The sequence below is a fragment of the Anoplopoma fimbria genome, chromosome 2 (genome assembly GCF_027596085.1).
Source record: "Anoplopoma fimbria isolate UVic2021 breed Golden Eagle Sablefish chromosome 2, Afim_UVic_2022, whole genome shotgun sequence".
NCBI lineage: Eukaryota > Metazoa > Chordata > Actinopteri > Perciformes > Anoplopomatidae > Anoplopoma > Anoplopoma fimbria.
In genome coordinates this window covers 27579607-27597178 of record NC_072450.1, presented here as the reverse complement: position 1 = coordinate 27597178, position 17572 = coordinate 27579607, and the positions used below count along the sequence as shown (strand labels likewise).

Genomic DNA, 17572 nt, shown 5'->3' with positions numbered 1-17572 from the left:
CTAGACTCTACCAGACAGTAGAGATCTGAATCAAACAGAAGAGCAACTTGCTGCTCTGCGGGCTGCAATGTAATGTTAAAAGATGTATTGTCCGATGTTGTTCATACATTTTTGAAAATCATGAATTGCCCCCATATCTAAATCTTTGTTGCATTTCAGGGTAAGATCCCTGGGATCGGCTTCTTGAAGATCCATGCTCCTTGGAACGTTCTGTGTCGAGAGGCTGAGTTCATGAAGCTCAAGATGCCAACAAAGAAGGTTCTTCTCCCATCTGTTAATTCACCATTTGTCACATGCATATTAACCATAGATTTGTATTGTCCCGAGGCTAACTGAATTGGCTGCATTGCTGAGTGTGATGATTAATGTTTCATGTTCTCTGTTATTTGCATTCGTGTAGCATTATAACCCCCCAATGGGGCCAATTTGTGATAACAACTCATACAAGCCTTGGGATGAGATTTTGAAAGGTGTCGAATAGCCATTAAACACCTCACTAAAATGTTCCTGAATAGTTAATTGTCAAAATCAGAGGTATCGGATATCGGCACAAAACACAAAACATCAGCTGATTCAGTCAATCAATACCCACTGCATTGTATGAATCCTACCCTAAAGTCTCTATGGAACAGTTTGCATTTCTGGAGAAAAATACCAACAAAATGACAAACTCAGCAGTCGTGATTTAGACCATGCCATAGCACAGTGTTCTTTTAAGGAATAGGTGAACAACACATTACAAGGTTTGAAGGCTATCTTTCAAGTAGATTTAAAGCAGTTCTATTGGTTCCAAGTCAAGTACTCCTGAGGTTAGTGAAGGTGTCCCTCAAGGGTCAAGTTTGGGTCCTCTTCTGTTCACTATATACATCAACAATATCTCTTCTCTTAATCTGTCCACTGGAAACCTACAGTCTGCTTATGATGCATTTCAAATCAGTCTGCTTTAACACAGCATATTTTAAATGCTTACAAAACAGACTATGCTATTTTCAAGAACACAGAAGATAATCCTGCTTTTTGCCCACGTCCATACCCATCCAGGGCTCTCACAGTTAGTAAGTAGACCCTTATAGATATAGGCTCTACAAGAAAAACTGACAAACAACCTCTGCTCTCTGATCACATCTAAATATAGTAGTTAGTATTAGATCACAAAACATTTTAACTCTTGGAAAATAAATGCGGATGTCAACGAGACCAACTGTTTAAATAAAGGATGCAAAGGTCCCCTATTCCCAGGTGAATAAAGTGTCTTCTCCCTCCTCTGTAGGTTTACGAGGTGAAACAAGGCAGTAATCTGGTGGAGAAAATCCGACTGTTCATTCACAAAGTCACAGCTCCTCTCCACCCAAAAGTGGACGCCAACCGGCCACAAAGCATCAAATCCCTCTCTCACCCCTTCTCCAGGGAGAAACAGCATCTGTGAGTAAAAGCTATGTTGACCTTCTGCTTTCAGTTGTGAAGACGGAGAGTAAAACTGACTGCGATATTTCTCAGACATGTAGCTTTTGCTCTGTGTTCCGGGTAGATTACGATAAAGGTAGAACTAGAAATAGGTGGCTCAAATAAAAAGTTCTGAATTCAGTCCAGGTGAGGCTCAGTACATTTATTTACTGTGATACAAACAAATATGATTGTTACCTGTAAAACAAAGCCCAGCAAACAGATTTTCACATTTTTATTTCAGTCCACAGTTCAGTGATGTAAACGGTAAACACTCATTTATGTAGTTTATGTAAAGCTATGCTAATGCTAATTCGGTGATATTATGGTTTACTAATGTGTTTTATGATGGATGCTCTGACCCATGCAACCAGTAAAAAATGCTGCAGAGTTTAATAATATGGATGAATCATGTTATTTAAGCCACTCTTATCATTACTCTTGTGTTAACAATAGGACAAATGACAATGAGTAGGTGAAAGGGGTTGAATTATTGATGAACCAACAGAAAATGATCACTCAACCTCGTAGCTCCCCTTGGCCCTTTTTCAGCCTCTTTTGGCTCAAGAGTTTTGGTTTTACGCTCCGCACTCTACTCTCATCAACCAAGTTTCCGGCAGCAGTAGGCCGCACAAAAGCTCTGATGAACCCACTGTACACTACCTGCTCAGAACCAAACAGAAGACAGACTAGTTGCAACACTCCTAACTCGAAAAATACTGATGTTTTGGACAGTGGCCCTACGCTTCAAACTTTCGTAGCGCTTCAGATGAAAACAGTTAATGATGATGCACTATGTAATCAGAGTCAGAGAATGTAAGGGAAGAGGCAGAACTCATCTCAGTGGTGCCATGTTGCAACAGACTCAAAATTCTGCATATTCAAGAAAGAAAATTCCCCCCAATCTACCATAATATTCTCACAGTTCATCCCAAAATGTTCAAGGTTGGTAAGATATCGAGATCATGGGGTAAAATTCTCTCCAGCTGTTTTGATATCAGTTATTACTGTGTGATTGTAAGACATTTTTGCAGAGAGCACGTTAGATAACCAGCATCGAAAAGAAGAAGCAGCTTTACCCATACAGAGAGCATGGAGAGGTAACAACCACAGAGGTGTAAATTGAACTAAAAAAAAAAAAAAAACAGCATGACAGGAAGGCTGAAGCGTGACTCTCTCTGGCTGCCTCAGCCTTCTCTCCCCCGAGGACAAAAACACTTCCAGCCGAAATCACAAGTCATCTACATTTCTCAAAACTGTGTTGGAGGATTTGAAAAAAATAGAAAATAAATAATTCAGATTTATTAACTGGATTAACTACGGACAGAATTCATGATTTCCCAACGAGTGAAACCACTTCCAAAGGCAGTGATCAGAGAAGAAGAATGTCTTAGCATAAACGTCAGCCTGCTGGGACGTATGGAGGAGAGAGTGGGCAGTGGGCAGCTATATTTACATCTCTGACTAACAGCTAGCAGGAGATCTCCCTCCACATCTTCTCCATCACTTTGTTTTCATCATTTCTGGAAACACTGCAGGCCTGTTCCCTGAGATAAATCCTAGTTAAAGATTTTGGTGTCGAGTGGTTTTCAAACCACATGAACCTAATCTGGCTTTTTTCCACATGCTGCTTCTACATTTAGGCTAGACTTGAGTTGGAAGCAGCAGGGACACAAGGACCGTTTCAGTGCCAACAAGCACCACGCGTACTAACTGACTGACAGCAGCTGCCCACTCAGTATTTTGATGGGATGCTTTTAGTGCACACGCACTTCCAAGTGCTTTTCTTCTAAGAATTACGTCCATATGTGCTGAGTGACTGGTGGTTTTAGCTCATGCACATCAGCACATCTCCCATAAAACAGTGAAAAATCTGTAGATTTATTGAAAGATTTTCCCTTAAAATAACAACAGGTCATTAACCATAATTTAGGATTGCATTAATATGATGTTTTTTTTATGGCCCTATTATTGTTATGGTACATATTTTAAGTGTTATTTGACATTAAGTGTGAGAACATATTTAGAGATTTTTGTGGTCATGAAAATAAAAAAAATGCATGTAATAAATCCGTATTCATTCAAAATGTTCTCCTTTAAATTCCAGGTTTTTAAGGACTTAAGGTTAAAAAGTGATCAAGGTTTATGAAAATGTATTTACAATACATATATATATTGTTATATTATGTGTTTATAGGACTATTTTACACGTTTCTTTCTGTAAAGTAGCGTGGGATCATTGGAGCTGCTGTCTTTTCCACCACTGCTAGCAGACCTGCTAACAAGCCTGCGGCTAAAACTATCTTGTGACGCTACTGCTCTTAAATATAAAATGCTTCTATTTTCCAGCTGCTTTCATGAACATGATGTAGTCAAGCACAGAGAGGATAACAGAGTAGATAAGGAGAGGAGTGACAATTAAAACAGTCCAGAGGAGGCAGTGAGAGCGTGGACATCGGTCATCCATGTCCAATGGGATTGGTGTCACAGGGTCACAAAAAGCACATTTCAGGAGCCATCAATTGAACCTGATTTAGGAAGTTAATTCAGGAAACTAATTGCAATTGATTGAGGAAGAGTCTTTGTCAATTTTTACAAACGTAAACACTGCTTTATTTAAAGTGTGTCCCGAATGGCAGTAAATGTCGCCGATAATGCAAATTCGCCGCTGCAAGTGAACTGCTTATGAACATGATTAGCAAGAGACAGGTTTGGCTGGTTAAGGATTTATAAAGCCTTCTTGCATCTAATCGTTTCATTATCTTTGTGTTGTGAAGTTGCAGCCGGCAGCCTGCACTGCTCTGAAACATAATGACGTAGCCTCCATTTCATTGTACTTGTGCATCAACATACATCAAGTGACTTCATAGTTACTGTACTTTTGGTGCTATTTGTGGAGGTCTTTTTAACATCAAACCTTTGCTCTCTGTTTATTGTGTGCGAGGTGGAGAGCAAAAGCCACTTCAGCATTATATTAATAACATTAGTCTGCAATATAGTGTGAATGTTGTCCATCTCACCTCGCTTCTCTTTTTTTTCTAACATAAATCTACCATAAGGCCAAGAAAAGCATATTCACAAATATGCTGCAAACACTCTGCACCCGTTCTGCAACTAAAAGTACACCTGTTATGTTCTTTGGTTCCAGATTCGATCTGTCTGACAGGGACAAGTTCTTCGACAGCAAGACCAGGAGTTCAATAGTAAGTATTTGTTTAAGTAGATGACACGCCCTCACTCCCGACTCTTCAAGTACGGCAGCTTGGTCAGTGGCCTTACGCTTCAAACTATGACGCTCTACGTAACCCTTTAGAGCGGGTGATTCCCAACCTTTACATGCATACACTGGCTTTTCAAAATAAACTTCCATTTTCAAAGGAAACAAAATGGTTATGTTTAGGCATCAAGACCACTTGGTAAAGTTTAGGAAAAGACTGTGGTTGGGGCTAAAATAAGTATGTTCATTGTCTAACGTACCTACTTGACGTATGCCAAGTACATCATGCATACATTATGCCTACTTTACTTACTTACAACTCAGGACACAAACTGGGTCAAAGTCCTATGTCTATGTTGACCGGTGCTATGTCACATGACTTCCTCCTTTACACAAGCCCTTACTGCGGCCAAGTAAAGTACCATAGTCAGAAGCGTAGGGCCAAGGACCAAGTTAATTGGAAGATGGCTCCTTTAGAACAGTGTTTAATTCAGCCTAGTGACAGCATGTGTATGACATGTTTAATTTCTGGCTGTAAATTCCCTTCCTTTAATATAGACAAATGTGCTTTTCTATGTAGACCCTGTCACCCCTGATACGTGCCCCCCTCCAATCAGACCCCTTGCTTGTTTGTGTCTCCCATGAAAAACTAATTAATTCTATGAATCTGCGTCGTACATGTGCTGCTGCTGTTGCTGCTGCGTTGGCATAAGCACATACACCTACACAGCACCTCGCGGGGCTCGACTAATGACTGGGTAATGTGATTGACTTCTCATAACTGGAATGAGCTCCTCAATCAGTGCAGTCATTTGGCTCTCAGCCTCTCTGAAGACGAACATAGCAAAACTCGGCAGTTTGCCTGCTTCGTTCTCCCTCTTTACAACTTCACCTGTGATATTATACAAGTAAAATATTCATGCTCATGATTTTAAGACTGAATGTTTTGTTATATCGTCAGGTCTACGAGGTACTGAAGAGGACCAGATGCACCAGAGCCAAATACTCCATGGGTAAGACCTTTGCCTGTAACTCTAATTCAAGAGATAAATCAATATGTCACATGTATTTTAATGCATAAAGATGAATCGATAATTGTTTTATAAATGTATCCTAGCCCTCTGAATCGTAATCGAATCGTGAGGTCCGCAGATACTTCCACCCCTGTTTCACCCTATTATTCAGTTCGGTTTGGCAAGTATGTCTGAACATACAGTATGTGAACACAGCAGTTGCACTCAGATGCCGGTCAAAACAAGCGGTTCTACATCGCAAAGAGAGGGGGGGACTCAGCTCGCCTCCAACTCTTGAGCAGTATTTTGCAGTCAGAATGCAATCGACCCCTCCATCCGAAACAACTAGGCTTACAGAGATAATCTAATCAGGTTTACCTGATACGAAGGCGAACTATTAAGGCGGCTCGTCTTCTAATAAGATGCATTAAGGCACTGTCTTTTAGTTGCAGTCTAGATGCTTGCTGGAGCTGGATATGTTGTTTATTTAATGAACGCTGCCATGTTAATCCCATAAACCCAATTAAAACGATTAGCTGGTGTTCCATGATGAAGCAGAGAAAAAAATGAAAGAGGAGGAAGCGTTTTGTAGCAAAGCTTCCGTGTATCATTTCTGACTAATGAGACAACAGATTGCAGAAGTTTTGGACCACTGTTGCCGTGTGATCACAAACAAAACGAGGGTCAAACGCAACAATCGTATCAAACTAGTCTTAATTGGAACAAAGCCAACAAACTGCAGTTCATGACGACGCCCTTACTTTTACATTTACCAGCAATTACTTTGGAAAACACTCTTCTATAGGATGGCGAGAGCTACAAAAAAATAAAACGTATGTTCTAATAAAACGAAATGACCCCTTAAGGTTTACTTCCTGCTTTCCTGTTACTATAGCAAACCATTAAAACTCCAAGATGGAGCCTCATCCGTCTTAGAAAACAGCTCCCTACATGCAATTCTTCACCAGGAAGAATTCCGTTTGAGTTCCGAAGAGGAAATACAACATCCGTCATGTCTGGCTTTAACTCTCAGAGCTCTTCATTTTCCGTTCTACACAGCTGCTTGCGTCTCCTCCTGGATTATAATCCTATTGAATGTGCCTTCTCACAGGGATCACCAGTCTGCTAGCTAACGGGGTCTACACGTCTGCTTATCCTCTGCACGATGTGAGTATGCCACCTATCCCCTGCAGGCCTGAGAACAGTTGATAAATTGCTGTTTATGTACCGAGAGAATAATTCCAACTCAGTGAGTTTCTAATATAAAAAATCACCCAAGCTTCTGCTGCTAAGCGAGTTGTAATTTTATGTGAAATAAATAAAGTAATTATTGACGATATGCATGATGAACAAAGTGTATTCATCAATACAGGGAGACATCGAGGGGGTGAACGCAGAAGCTAACGACAGGAAGGTAAGTAAATCAATTCAACCAGTCAATAAATTGAGTAAACTGTCACCACACCAACACTTCAATTCACAGCCCAAAGAAAAACATGCAGGGACAAAACACAACCTGAAAATAGACTGCAGTGCCTTTACATTCAATAAACCAGCCCAAATTCACTTATTCTGTGCAGACATGGCAACCTCAGCTAGCAACCAGAGCAGAGGAATGGGGTCTTCTGATTGGTGCAGTTCAGCCAATCCCATGTTGCATCCTGTCCAGGGGTTTTGATAGCTGACTTTGTCAGGTTTCTCACACGAGGCCAGGTAGAACTCTGCTATTAAAACAATGGCAATAAAAAAGAGCATTTCATTTTTTACCAGATATGAGCAACAATCAACAGTTTGGCCACCAATTGGAAATATAAAGTCTATTTTACATCACTGTGTAAAAAGACAGGCGCATCAGTATTGTCCAGGTGCTGGTTCTCAAATTGTTCTGTTTCATTTTCATCATCAGCTGTGTTATGCTTTAAGGTACAGTGAAAATTGTTTGTCATACGTTACTATTTGGCATTTTGAAATAGGTGAAATATATTTTTTTTATTTCACACTTTTAATTTGATTTAATATTCCATCATTACAACAAAATGACTCCCATCTTATTATTGGTCGACAGTTTGTAAAAACGTAGTTCTGGGTTCTTTATCCAGTTGCGAGTGCATCCCACCAGACAGCAATACAAAGTCACCGGAGATAGTCCAGTTTGTTGTAATTGTACCGCTATTCCAGCGTATTTTACCTTTACATGGTGATCACAGCAACCTCTCACCACTTCCTCTATTCAACCACCGTCACAAACACTAAACAACCTCTGGCCCCGCCTTTTATTACGTAATCAAAATGAACTCAAGCCACACACTATTTTATAAGACATCTGATTTAAGAAGCAGTCACAGACTTTGCTGTTTTTACTTATTTAATAGTGATTTTGAAATATTCACTTTGAAAACCTCACAAGGAATTTTTCAATTTGCCATCCCTCTCCTCTTTGAAATTATCTTACTACTTTTGAACTCATGTATAGTATTCCACTTGTAGATGAAATTTGATGGGCACTTGATTTGTTCATGCTTTAAAAAACATTAAAAGGAGTTGCCAGAGCAATTTGCACGTTTACAAGTGTGAAAAAAATGAAACCTACTTAACCTACAGTTCAGATAAATTGCTTTGGAATACACTTCAACATAATGCAAAATTTTGGTAATTTCCACCCTGGGTTTTGATGAGTCATACTACATTTGACTTGCCACCTCTATTATAGAGATACGGGAAATGCGACTCCAGTAAAACAACGCACGTTGGGTCAAACAGTGTGGGGAGGAATAGTTTGCGAGTTGGCTAACCAAACAGCTAGCTTTGTTAGTCAAGAGTAAATCTCTACGCAGCTAGCTACAACAGCTAACCCAGGGGGCTCATTTCTGTGCCGAGCTGAGCATTAAACATGATGCGTGATTTATGTTGAATTGAACGTTATTAAGAAAGCTTTAGGCAGTTCACACCGCCTGTCCCTACATTTTCCTCTTTGCTGGAGTGCGTTTCATGAAATTCTGCAACGGAGATGATGAGTGCAGAAATAGCAAATTGTCACAATTGTGATAGACCCAAGTTTAAAATGCAGTAGATGTACACAATAAATACCTCATCTCCTTGGTATCACAGTTAAATGACCAGATGCTTCTTATACAGGACATATCTCACCCTAAACATTTTTTTTTATCAGGAACAGATCAAAAGAAGGAAGCAAAAAGCTCTTAAATCGTTAAACTATACATTTTCCTCAGAGAGATGATTGTTTCCACTTTCCACAATTGAAATGAGTTTTGGACCTCCTATCATCTTCTACATCCTGAATTCAGCACAGCGATATATATGAAACTGACACATTACATTACATTACAATCATTTAGCAGACGCTTTTATCCAAGTGTATTCAACATAGGTATTCAAGAACTACTAGTCATCAGAAGTCATCAGAAGTCAGAAGACTCTGGTGCTAGCCTACAGGGCAGTGAAAGGAACAGCTCCTTCCTATCTCCAGGCCATGGTCAAGCCCTACACCCCCGCCCGACCACTTCGCTCTGCTGCCTCGGGGCGATTGGTTGCCCCGTCGCTCAGAGGTCCCTGCGGCCGATCCACCCGGTCACAGCTTTTTTCTGTCCTGGCCCCTCAGTGGTGGAATGAACTCCCCACTGACGTCAGGACAGCAGAGTCGCTGCCCATCTTTAGGCGCAGACTGAAAACTCACCTCTTCAAGAAGTACTACCCTGAGTCTTCCTCGTAGCATTTATTGCATTCGTATTAGTTGCTGCACTTACTGTATTCGTATCAGTTCGCTGCACTTATTGAATTCGTATTTGTTTACTGCACTTATCCTATTCGTAGTAGTTTGTAGCACTTATTATATTCGTATTAGTCTGTTGCAATTATTGTTCTCGTAGTAATTTGCCTCTGCACTATACTTTTGCTCTGGCTTATGCTTTGAGATGCTTGTTTAAGAAAGGAGATGCACTTATGACTTCTGGTGACTAGTAGTTCTCTTGAATACCTACGTTGAATACACTTCCTGGAATTCGCTTTGGATAAAAGCTAAATGACTGTAATGTAATGTAATGTAATCACATGCCACTCAATGAACTGTACGATAATGATGCATGAAAGACCATGCTGACACGACAGCGTTTGTGCCTCTCTGAGCCTTTACCTCCTACTGTACCAGAATAAAATTAAGCAGGCGATTGGAAAGAAAATAAGAGCTCACGTTGAGTCTGAAGTCATCTCCTCCCCTGCTAACGCTCTCCATAATTATACTGTAGGCTGTGTGTCACTAAGGCAACAGCCTAATAATTCCCCCTCTGTTGTTCTCAAGCATCAGGCAAAGCTTTAGCTCGTTGCTTTCAAGTGCCTCCACACACACACATATATATATATATATATATATATATATATATATATATATATAAGTATGTTGCATGTGATATATATACACATATATCACAATCCCATGTATCCATGTTTAAGAAATAGATTTTCCTTGGCGGATGGAATGAGAACGTTGTCTCTGAGCTCAATCTGCCATCTGAACGCCTGCCTCCTTGTTACCTCGCTGCTCTGCCTGTGAACGGAGTGTGATCTTGTGTGGAAAAAAAGAAAAATGGTTCACGGTGATTAATGTTCTCTTTGCCTACTAGTCGTAGGACCAGAGCGCATACGCAGTCAGCTGTTTGATGATCATTGTAAAGACCGGATCATAAAGTAGAGATTTGCATATAAATTATGCTGGGGGAACAAACACACGACAACACACAAACACACACATACACAGGTATCAATGTTGTTTTGGTCTCAAAGAACGCACTCATTCACAGTCTTAAATTTTTCAACATAACATCATAAATTAAACATAACTAGAATTAACAGTCTGATATCAATGAACACCCCAAACTAAACTATACTGAAACAGTAAAGGAGGAAAGATGCAGCTGAAAATTTATCATTTACTGAAGAATCTGCTTCAGGTGGTTATGAGATGAGAGGAGATCAGTACTAAATTTCACAAACCCGTGTTACTGAAACTTAAAAATTTCAAAAAAAAAAAAAAAAAAAGAATCTGAAATTGGGAATCAGCCAAGAAAACTGCTATAGGTGCATCTCTACATCTCAATGAAGTTTTCTATATTACTTCACATAGATGCTTTTTCATCAATTAATACAAGCAGTCAGATAGATCTGAAGGCCTTTTTATTTAGAAATTGATTGAAAAAAGCAGTCTATTATATCAAAAGTTGCATCTTTTCAATGTAAGTATCTGTGTGAGCCTACATAAACCAACCCTTGCCAATGAGGGCTGGGGCCTTATACACTGCATTAATTAGCCTAGCGGCTAGAAGACTTCTCCTTACTCACAGCTCTTCTATTTTAACTTGGTTTAAGTCACAGTATCTCCCGACAGAACAGCACCATGGTTGTATTTCAGCCTTCGTGCATATTTAGGGTTTTTTTTCAGCCCAACATGATTGACAACAGTGCAGCTAATATTGGTAGCGAGAGCAACAGGCCAGCGGAAAGCAGAGTGCCATCTCTTTGCTCTGCGCACACAGAGTGTGTAAGCTCAGACTTTTAAGGCCCGTCAGTTACAGACCGCCAACAATGGACAATATTTTTGAGTACCACTTCGACGACCTTAATGCGTCAGATGTGAATCACTGCTGTTTGCACAAAAAAACAGACAACTGGCCTCTGTTTTGCGTACCTTGAAGTGACAAAGTGATAAAGTCCCTGCTGGATTAGAACATGGTCTCTCTTTAGAGTGAGTGGTGATATGTGGTCCAGCCTGCAGGTTTGTCTCTGATTGCATTGATTTCTCATCACCAGGCACCAACCTCCTTTGGGGGTGTTGTGGTCTCTCTGTACACCACAAGCCTGTGGGCAAAAAATATCTGATGACCACCATAAACAAGAAAAGGCTAGCAGCTAATGAAAGGCCAGCTCCATTAAGTCTCATGTAATTCAGCATGTTTCCACAGCAACAACAGAGTCATGGGGCGGCTGTGGCGTAGTGGAGAGCAAGGTAGTTTTCCAATCAGAGGATCGGCGGTTCGATACCCGGCTTCGGCAGTCGATGTGTCCTTGGGCAAGACACTTAACCCCAAAGTTGCTCCCGAAGGCTTGCCATCGGTGTGGACTGGATGTTGCATGAATGTTAGTTAGAGTCTGATGGTGGCACCTTGCATGGTAGCCTGTCATCAGTGTGTGAATGGGTGAATGATATGTAATATACTACTGATTGTAAGTCGCTTTGGATAAAAGCGTCTGCTAAATGACTGTAATGTAATGTGATACTTAACACTTTCCTGCTCTCAGTTTCCCATTTTTAATTCCTACTCTACTTTGCCGTTCTTTCTATCGGTGTAAACAGTCTGTAAATTACTCTTATACTTCCTGCACTTTTCACATTAAAACCTTTTTGGGGGTTTCATTGGCAGTAAAGTTGCCTAGTGATGGAGCTGAAACAATAGGTAATTTGATCAATTAGTTAATCAAATAATCACTAAAATTATTCAACAACAATTTTCATAATCAACTAATTATTGGGATAATTCTTTAAAGGTAAAATAGCAAAAGCGCCCTTGTTCCAACCTCCCTATAATATATTTTCTGCTTTTGTTAGACTGTTTGAAGCTGTAACCATCAGCACGAGGAACTTGTGATGGCCATTTATATTAAGAAAATAATCACTAGGTAAATCGTTAAAGAAAATAATCACTAGGTACACCCTTACTTAGCACTTTTTATTTTAAATGGCAAAGAAGAAGGAATATTCTATTTCTGTTAGAGAATATGCATTATACTGAATGAATCAAACACACATTTATTTGTTTTAACAGCTGCTTTGCTCATAAATCAGACGATAGTGCAGAAAATGGCCTGTAATTGTGTATAATTACTGACTCGTGCTTCTCTTCACAGCTGCTGTACGAGGAGTGGGCCAGCTACAGCGTCTTCTACAAGTACCAGCCCATTGGACTCATCAGGTCAGATCCGCAGCGCTGCTCTTGTCACTCCCATCAGGAGAATCACATTTGACTCAGACACATCAGCAGTTCTCATTTGTCTGGACGGGGCTGGTGCTCTCACAGCAGCATTAACTGCTTTGACCAGCCTGCAGGCAAGACAGACAGATGAAGTCTCTCACAAGCAGATTGATCCACTGAAGCTCTTCCTCAGAATCAACTATCATGTGCTGAGCTGAATGTGGTCCAGGGGAACAGACTGGGAATGTGAGCTGAATCTGATGGGGTCTCGCATCAAACACACTCTTTTCAGGGAATGTAGCACTCATGTCACTCAAAAATAAATTTAAAAATGTGGCTTTGATGTTGCTTTGATAATAATGAACATTAGGCCTACCCGATCATATCGACCGGGATCTCATTTGTTATCATCGAGGTGGAGAGAAAAATGACTTCTTTACCTTGACTTGTTTTAGATCACATCGGTATCACATATTGTGCTCAAGCTACATTCTGAGCCTGCTCACTTTTTAGAGGTCCAACCAAATGCGACGGATATCATTTAAATCCTTCTTGTAACTGTAATTCGCTCAAATACTCTGTTTCACCGGGGAATTTGTCACAGTACAGAAGCTTAAGGCGCTCTAACTTCCGTATCCTTATGTTTTTAAGCATGAGTTATTAGAATCATTTCACATTTATGTATTGTTGTTGTAAATGTTGTAAACACCTTTTGGCATCTCTTTTACAGAAAGTACTTTGGGGAGAAGGTTGGACTATATTTTGCCTGGTTAGGAGTCTACACACAGATGCTGATCCCTGCAGCCATCGTTGGAGTCATCGTATTCCTCTATGGCTGTGCCACGGTCGATGATAACATACCGAGGTACACACACACACACACACACACACACACACACACACACACACACACACACACACACACACACACACACACACACACACACACACACACACACACTAATTTTCTCTAAAAACATCTGTTCCATCTCTTCCTCCTGAAGCTGCCCTTCATTTTTGTCTTAGATTTGCAGCATAATTCAGTTGAAACTAAGGTCATATTAATTTGCCTCACTACTCACAGCTGTCAAAAACTGTGTGACTTTGAAACAGCAGCCTTCCACCTGATTCCAGCACAAATTAAATTGTTTACCAGAGTTTAATGTTAAACGAACTGTTGATTCATTACTAATGATTCTTAAAAAATCAGTTGATTCATATGGAAAACTGGGTGACTTTTTTTGTCAATGGTGTATAAAATCAACAGCATGGCCTGTTAAGACGGAGATCTCTTGCAGTGTGGTATGAAGCCTGATAGCAAACAGCAGGCTAAGACCACAACCTGACTCCACCCATTCACATTAAAACACGCTAAAGCTTTAGGTTTATTTTGACACCAGCTCATTACAAACTTAACATGTACTGAGCATGTTAGTGTTAGGCAATAGGATGATATCCATCTGCAATAATACCTTCATAAAGACCCATAACTCCAAACTGCAACTTATTCAATACACCTCACACAATATAGACCACACAGAGTGTGACAACAACGCGTAGTCATGCTGCACATTAAACACCACAGATGACTACTTTCATGCAACCTGGCTCTGAAAAGTAGTCCTCAATCGTAGGTCCTAGCTAGATATGGGACAAATAGAAAAATGTATGTCACGATTATCTGATGATTCATAATAATATATACAGATAATCATCAAAATGCTGTAAACTCTTAACAAATCACTGCTAGAAGAAAGTCTTCTTTTAGTGAACAACCTTTTTAGTGGAAAACAAAACTCATAATCTAAACATAAGGTAATCATAAATCGTAAGGCCCCCCTGCTTAAATAAAGAATAGAAAATTAAAATACCAACATTGTATGAGTCTGTTATTCCATACCTGAATAAATCGGTCTTTAGCCGGACAGTTTTTTGAAGTCACTCAGTGAGGATATTCACAATCATCCTGATGATGGGATTTTGCCAAGATCTCGTTTTAGCTGTTTTAATCCCAATGTACCATAAAATCCACTCCATATCTAGTCGCATCATCCAAGTCTCACCTTCTGACCTCTACTTCTGTTGAACCGCCACTTAAATATGGACAACCCATACTAGTCCTCTAAAAAACACAATTACTGTGCTGGAAGGACAGAAATAAGCTCTGAACATCCCAGTGACACCTTCTTTTACAAGTACTTATGAAGAGAAGGACAAATAGCACTGAAAACTACCAAATAGATCCATTACACAGATGTCGGGCCCTATTCATCAATGTCACTCACCTACCCATTCAACACAAACCATTGTTGTCCACAGTGCCCCCCCCCATTACATTACATTACATTACAGTCATTTAGCAGACGCTTTTATCCAAAGCGACTTACAGGAAGTATATTCAACATAGGTATTCAAGAGAACTACTAGTCACCAGAAGTCATAAGTGCATCTCCTTTCTTAAACAAGCATCTTAAAGCATAAGCCAGAGCAAAAGTATAGTGCAGAGGCAAGTTACTACGAAAGTGCAGAGGCAAGTTACTACGAATATACACAGCCACTTCAATAAAACAGCTATAACGCCCTGCCATGTACCTTTATACTAGAACAGCTCCTTTATTTATTAATTTTTCATTCCATCCTTATGATTGCAACCTATTGTTTTACAATAATATGTATCATCCCTTTTTCGTATTACTATGTTTGCTGTATCATGTCAAGGTCTAGTTTTTCTTCAAGTTTTCTTAGAATTTCCTTGGGTATTAAGGTTTTGTACCACCTGTTAAATCACTGCTGTTTTGTTTTTGCAACGATAAAAAAAAGCCAGTTTATTCTGAGGTAGCTTTAATATATCTGGGGCTTATGAGCAATAATGGGCAGTGCTGCAAAACAATGAGCAGGACTAGATTTACAGTATATATGATTTGAACATGATGCAGAGTAATACATAAGTCAGGTATTTTAATTTTCTGTATTTGCCAAAACCTGATTAAAGCATTTTATCAATTGCTTTTTTTTAACAAAAATGTACAATATTATGATTCATATTGTGATATCACACTGTTAAGTGAAAGATTACTTCATCAGTCTAAGGCTAACTCTTAGCGGGCCAAGGGTGCTGCAAGATTTATCATACTGTTTGTTTATTATACTGTTTTTATTAATGTTTCACCACCTAAAAACATTTTGATATTTACATTAACTTTGTTTTATCTTAAGTTTGAAAAATATATTAAAACAGAAGGAAAAAGTAGTAAATACAAAACACTGAAATTGATTCACTGTGGTGTTGCGCGGTCCAGCATCATATACTGCATTGTATGTGGGATGTGGCTCTCGCATCTGGCAGTGTTTTGTTCTCTGTTTATTAACGACAGCCTCATCTGTCTTGTTGAAACGCCTGCCTTTGTTTCCATTTTTTCTTTATCCTTGTACGTCTTAAAAAGTAATATTATAATGTTATATAACTGGCGGCTGAGTCCTTTCTGTATGGAGTTTGCCTGTTCTCCACATAGCAGCGTGGGTTTCCCCCCGCAGTCCAAATATATGCAGGCTAGGTGAACTGGCCCGTAGGTGTGAATGTGGGAGTGGATGTGAGTAAGAATGGCTGTCTGTCTCTGTGTCTCAGTCCTGTCTGTGATTGACTGGCGACTGGGGGGCAGTCAGCTGTTAAAAACAGACTATAGTGTAATGCTCAAAACATCATCACAACATTCAGATGCTCGGCCTGTAGTGTTGCTGCCTGCAGTTTTCTTGAGAACCGCATGTGCAAACAACTTAACACTCAACACAACGCTTCTTCGGGTCCTCAGCAATAAACCTGCCGTGACATAGTTACTCATAGTTAGTTGTCAGAAACACCGCTGAATTACACTCTGGTTCAGTAAAAAAAAAACACCAGGAGAAGAAGTCACCGTTATATTAGGCAGAAGGAAAAGATCAATTTCATGTGAAGATTAGATGAATTAGAAAAATATGGAATTATATTATTATACTAAGTCTTTGTACAGAGTAATTTACAAAAGCACATAAAACTATGCAACTCAACTGTACACCACTTACTTTCTACTTCTACTTCAGTGGAAAACATTGTACTATGCATTTACCTGATATTGCAGATTCTGATTTTACCCACTAAATATATAATAATAATATGAATAAATTATGGATTATTATTGAATAAACAAGCACTCCACCTTCAGCAGACGTGAAGTAAATAATATAATAATGTCTCTCTCTTTCTCTTGGAGTACATTAAACATTTCAATGCATGATTTTAACTGAACAATATTGTGGTAATAATAGTTGTACTATTAAATAAGCTGTCAGCACTATTAGGAGCATATCTATGATCCAGTCAGTGTCTGTCAGACATTAGAATAGTGTTATCCACAAGATAGCGGAGTCATGGTGCTGGTGGCAACATTTTAATGTTCAAAGTTAGTGTGGGAAAACTTACATAATTTGAATTGCAGTGGCGGAGTGGCGCTGTTGACGTGTAGGGTGTCCTCTCGTGCTCCTTGACTGTGCAGTCAATCAGCCGCGGTGCCGACGACATGCTCGAGCCTGCCGGAGCCCGTAGAGCCCTGAAGCTCCCCTCCCGCTGTGATGAACCATAGGCTGAACGGAGTGTTTTTTTTAGAGGCAGATTGCGTCCAAAAAAATGTTGCATTACTAATTCTGTAATAAACTATTCTTTTCAAATATGTCAAAATATGCAAATGAACCATTATCTTATTAAGTACGTGCTAATTTGCATACATTCCCAGAACAGAAATCTGAACACTGGATAAAGCAAAATTTTCATTTTGTTGAAATATTAGAGTCAAATAATTTTACTCAGGGAATTATCTGGTATCTCTTTGTATCACTCCACCAATCAGAGAGTACTGTCAACAGTCTTAAAAACAAAAGACTGTTGA

General features: G+C 39.6%; 1 protein-coding gene across 1 annotated transcript in view; it reads left to right on the top strand.

The window, feature by feature from the left end:
* ano1a (anoctamin 1, calcium activated chloride channel a) overlaps nucleotides 1-17572 on the top strand; it is a 57236-nt gene that overhangs the window by 20379 nt on the left and 19285 nt on the right. The window contains exons 4-11 of the mRNA XM_054609013.1: nucleotides 160-258; nucleotides 1271-1422; nucleotides 4592-4646; nucleotides 5622-5673; nucleotides 6785-6840; nucleotides 7046-7087; nucleotides 12589-12653; nucleotides 13384-13518. Of these exons, the coding sequence (XP_054464988.1) occupies nucleotides 160-258; nucleotides 1271-1422; nucleotides 4592-4646; nucleotides 5622-5673; nucleotides 6785-6840; nucleotides 7046-7087; nucleotides 12589-12653; nucleotides 13384-13518 (656 nt within the window). The remainder of the gene's footprint in view (nucleotides 1-159; nucleotides 259-1270; nucleotides 1423-4591; nucleotides 4647-5621; nucleotides 5674-6784; nucleotides 6841-7045; nucleotides 7088-12588; nucleotides 12654-13383; nucleotides 13519-17572) is intronic.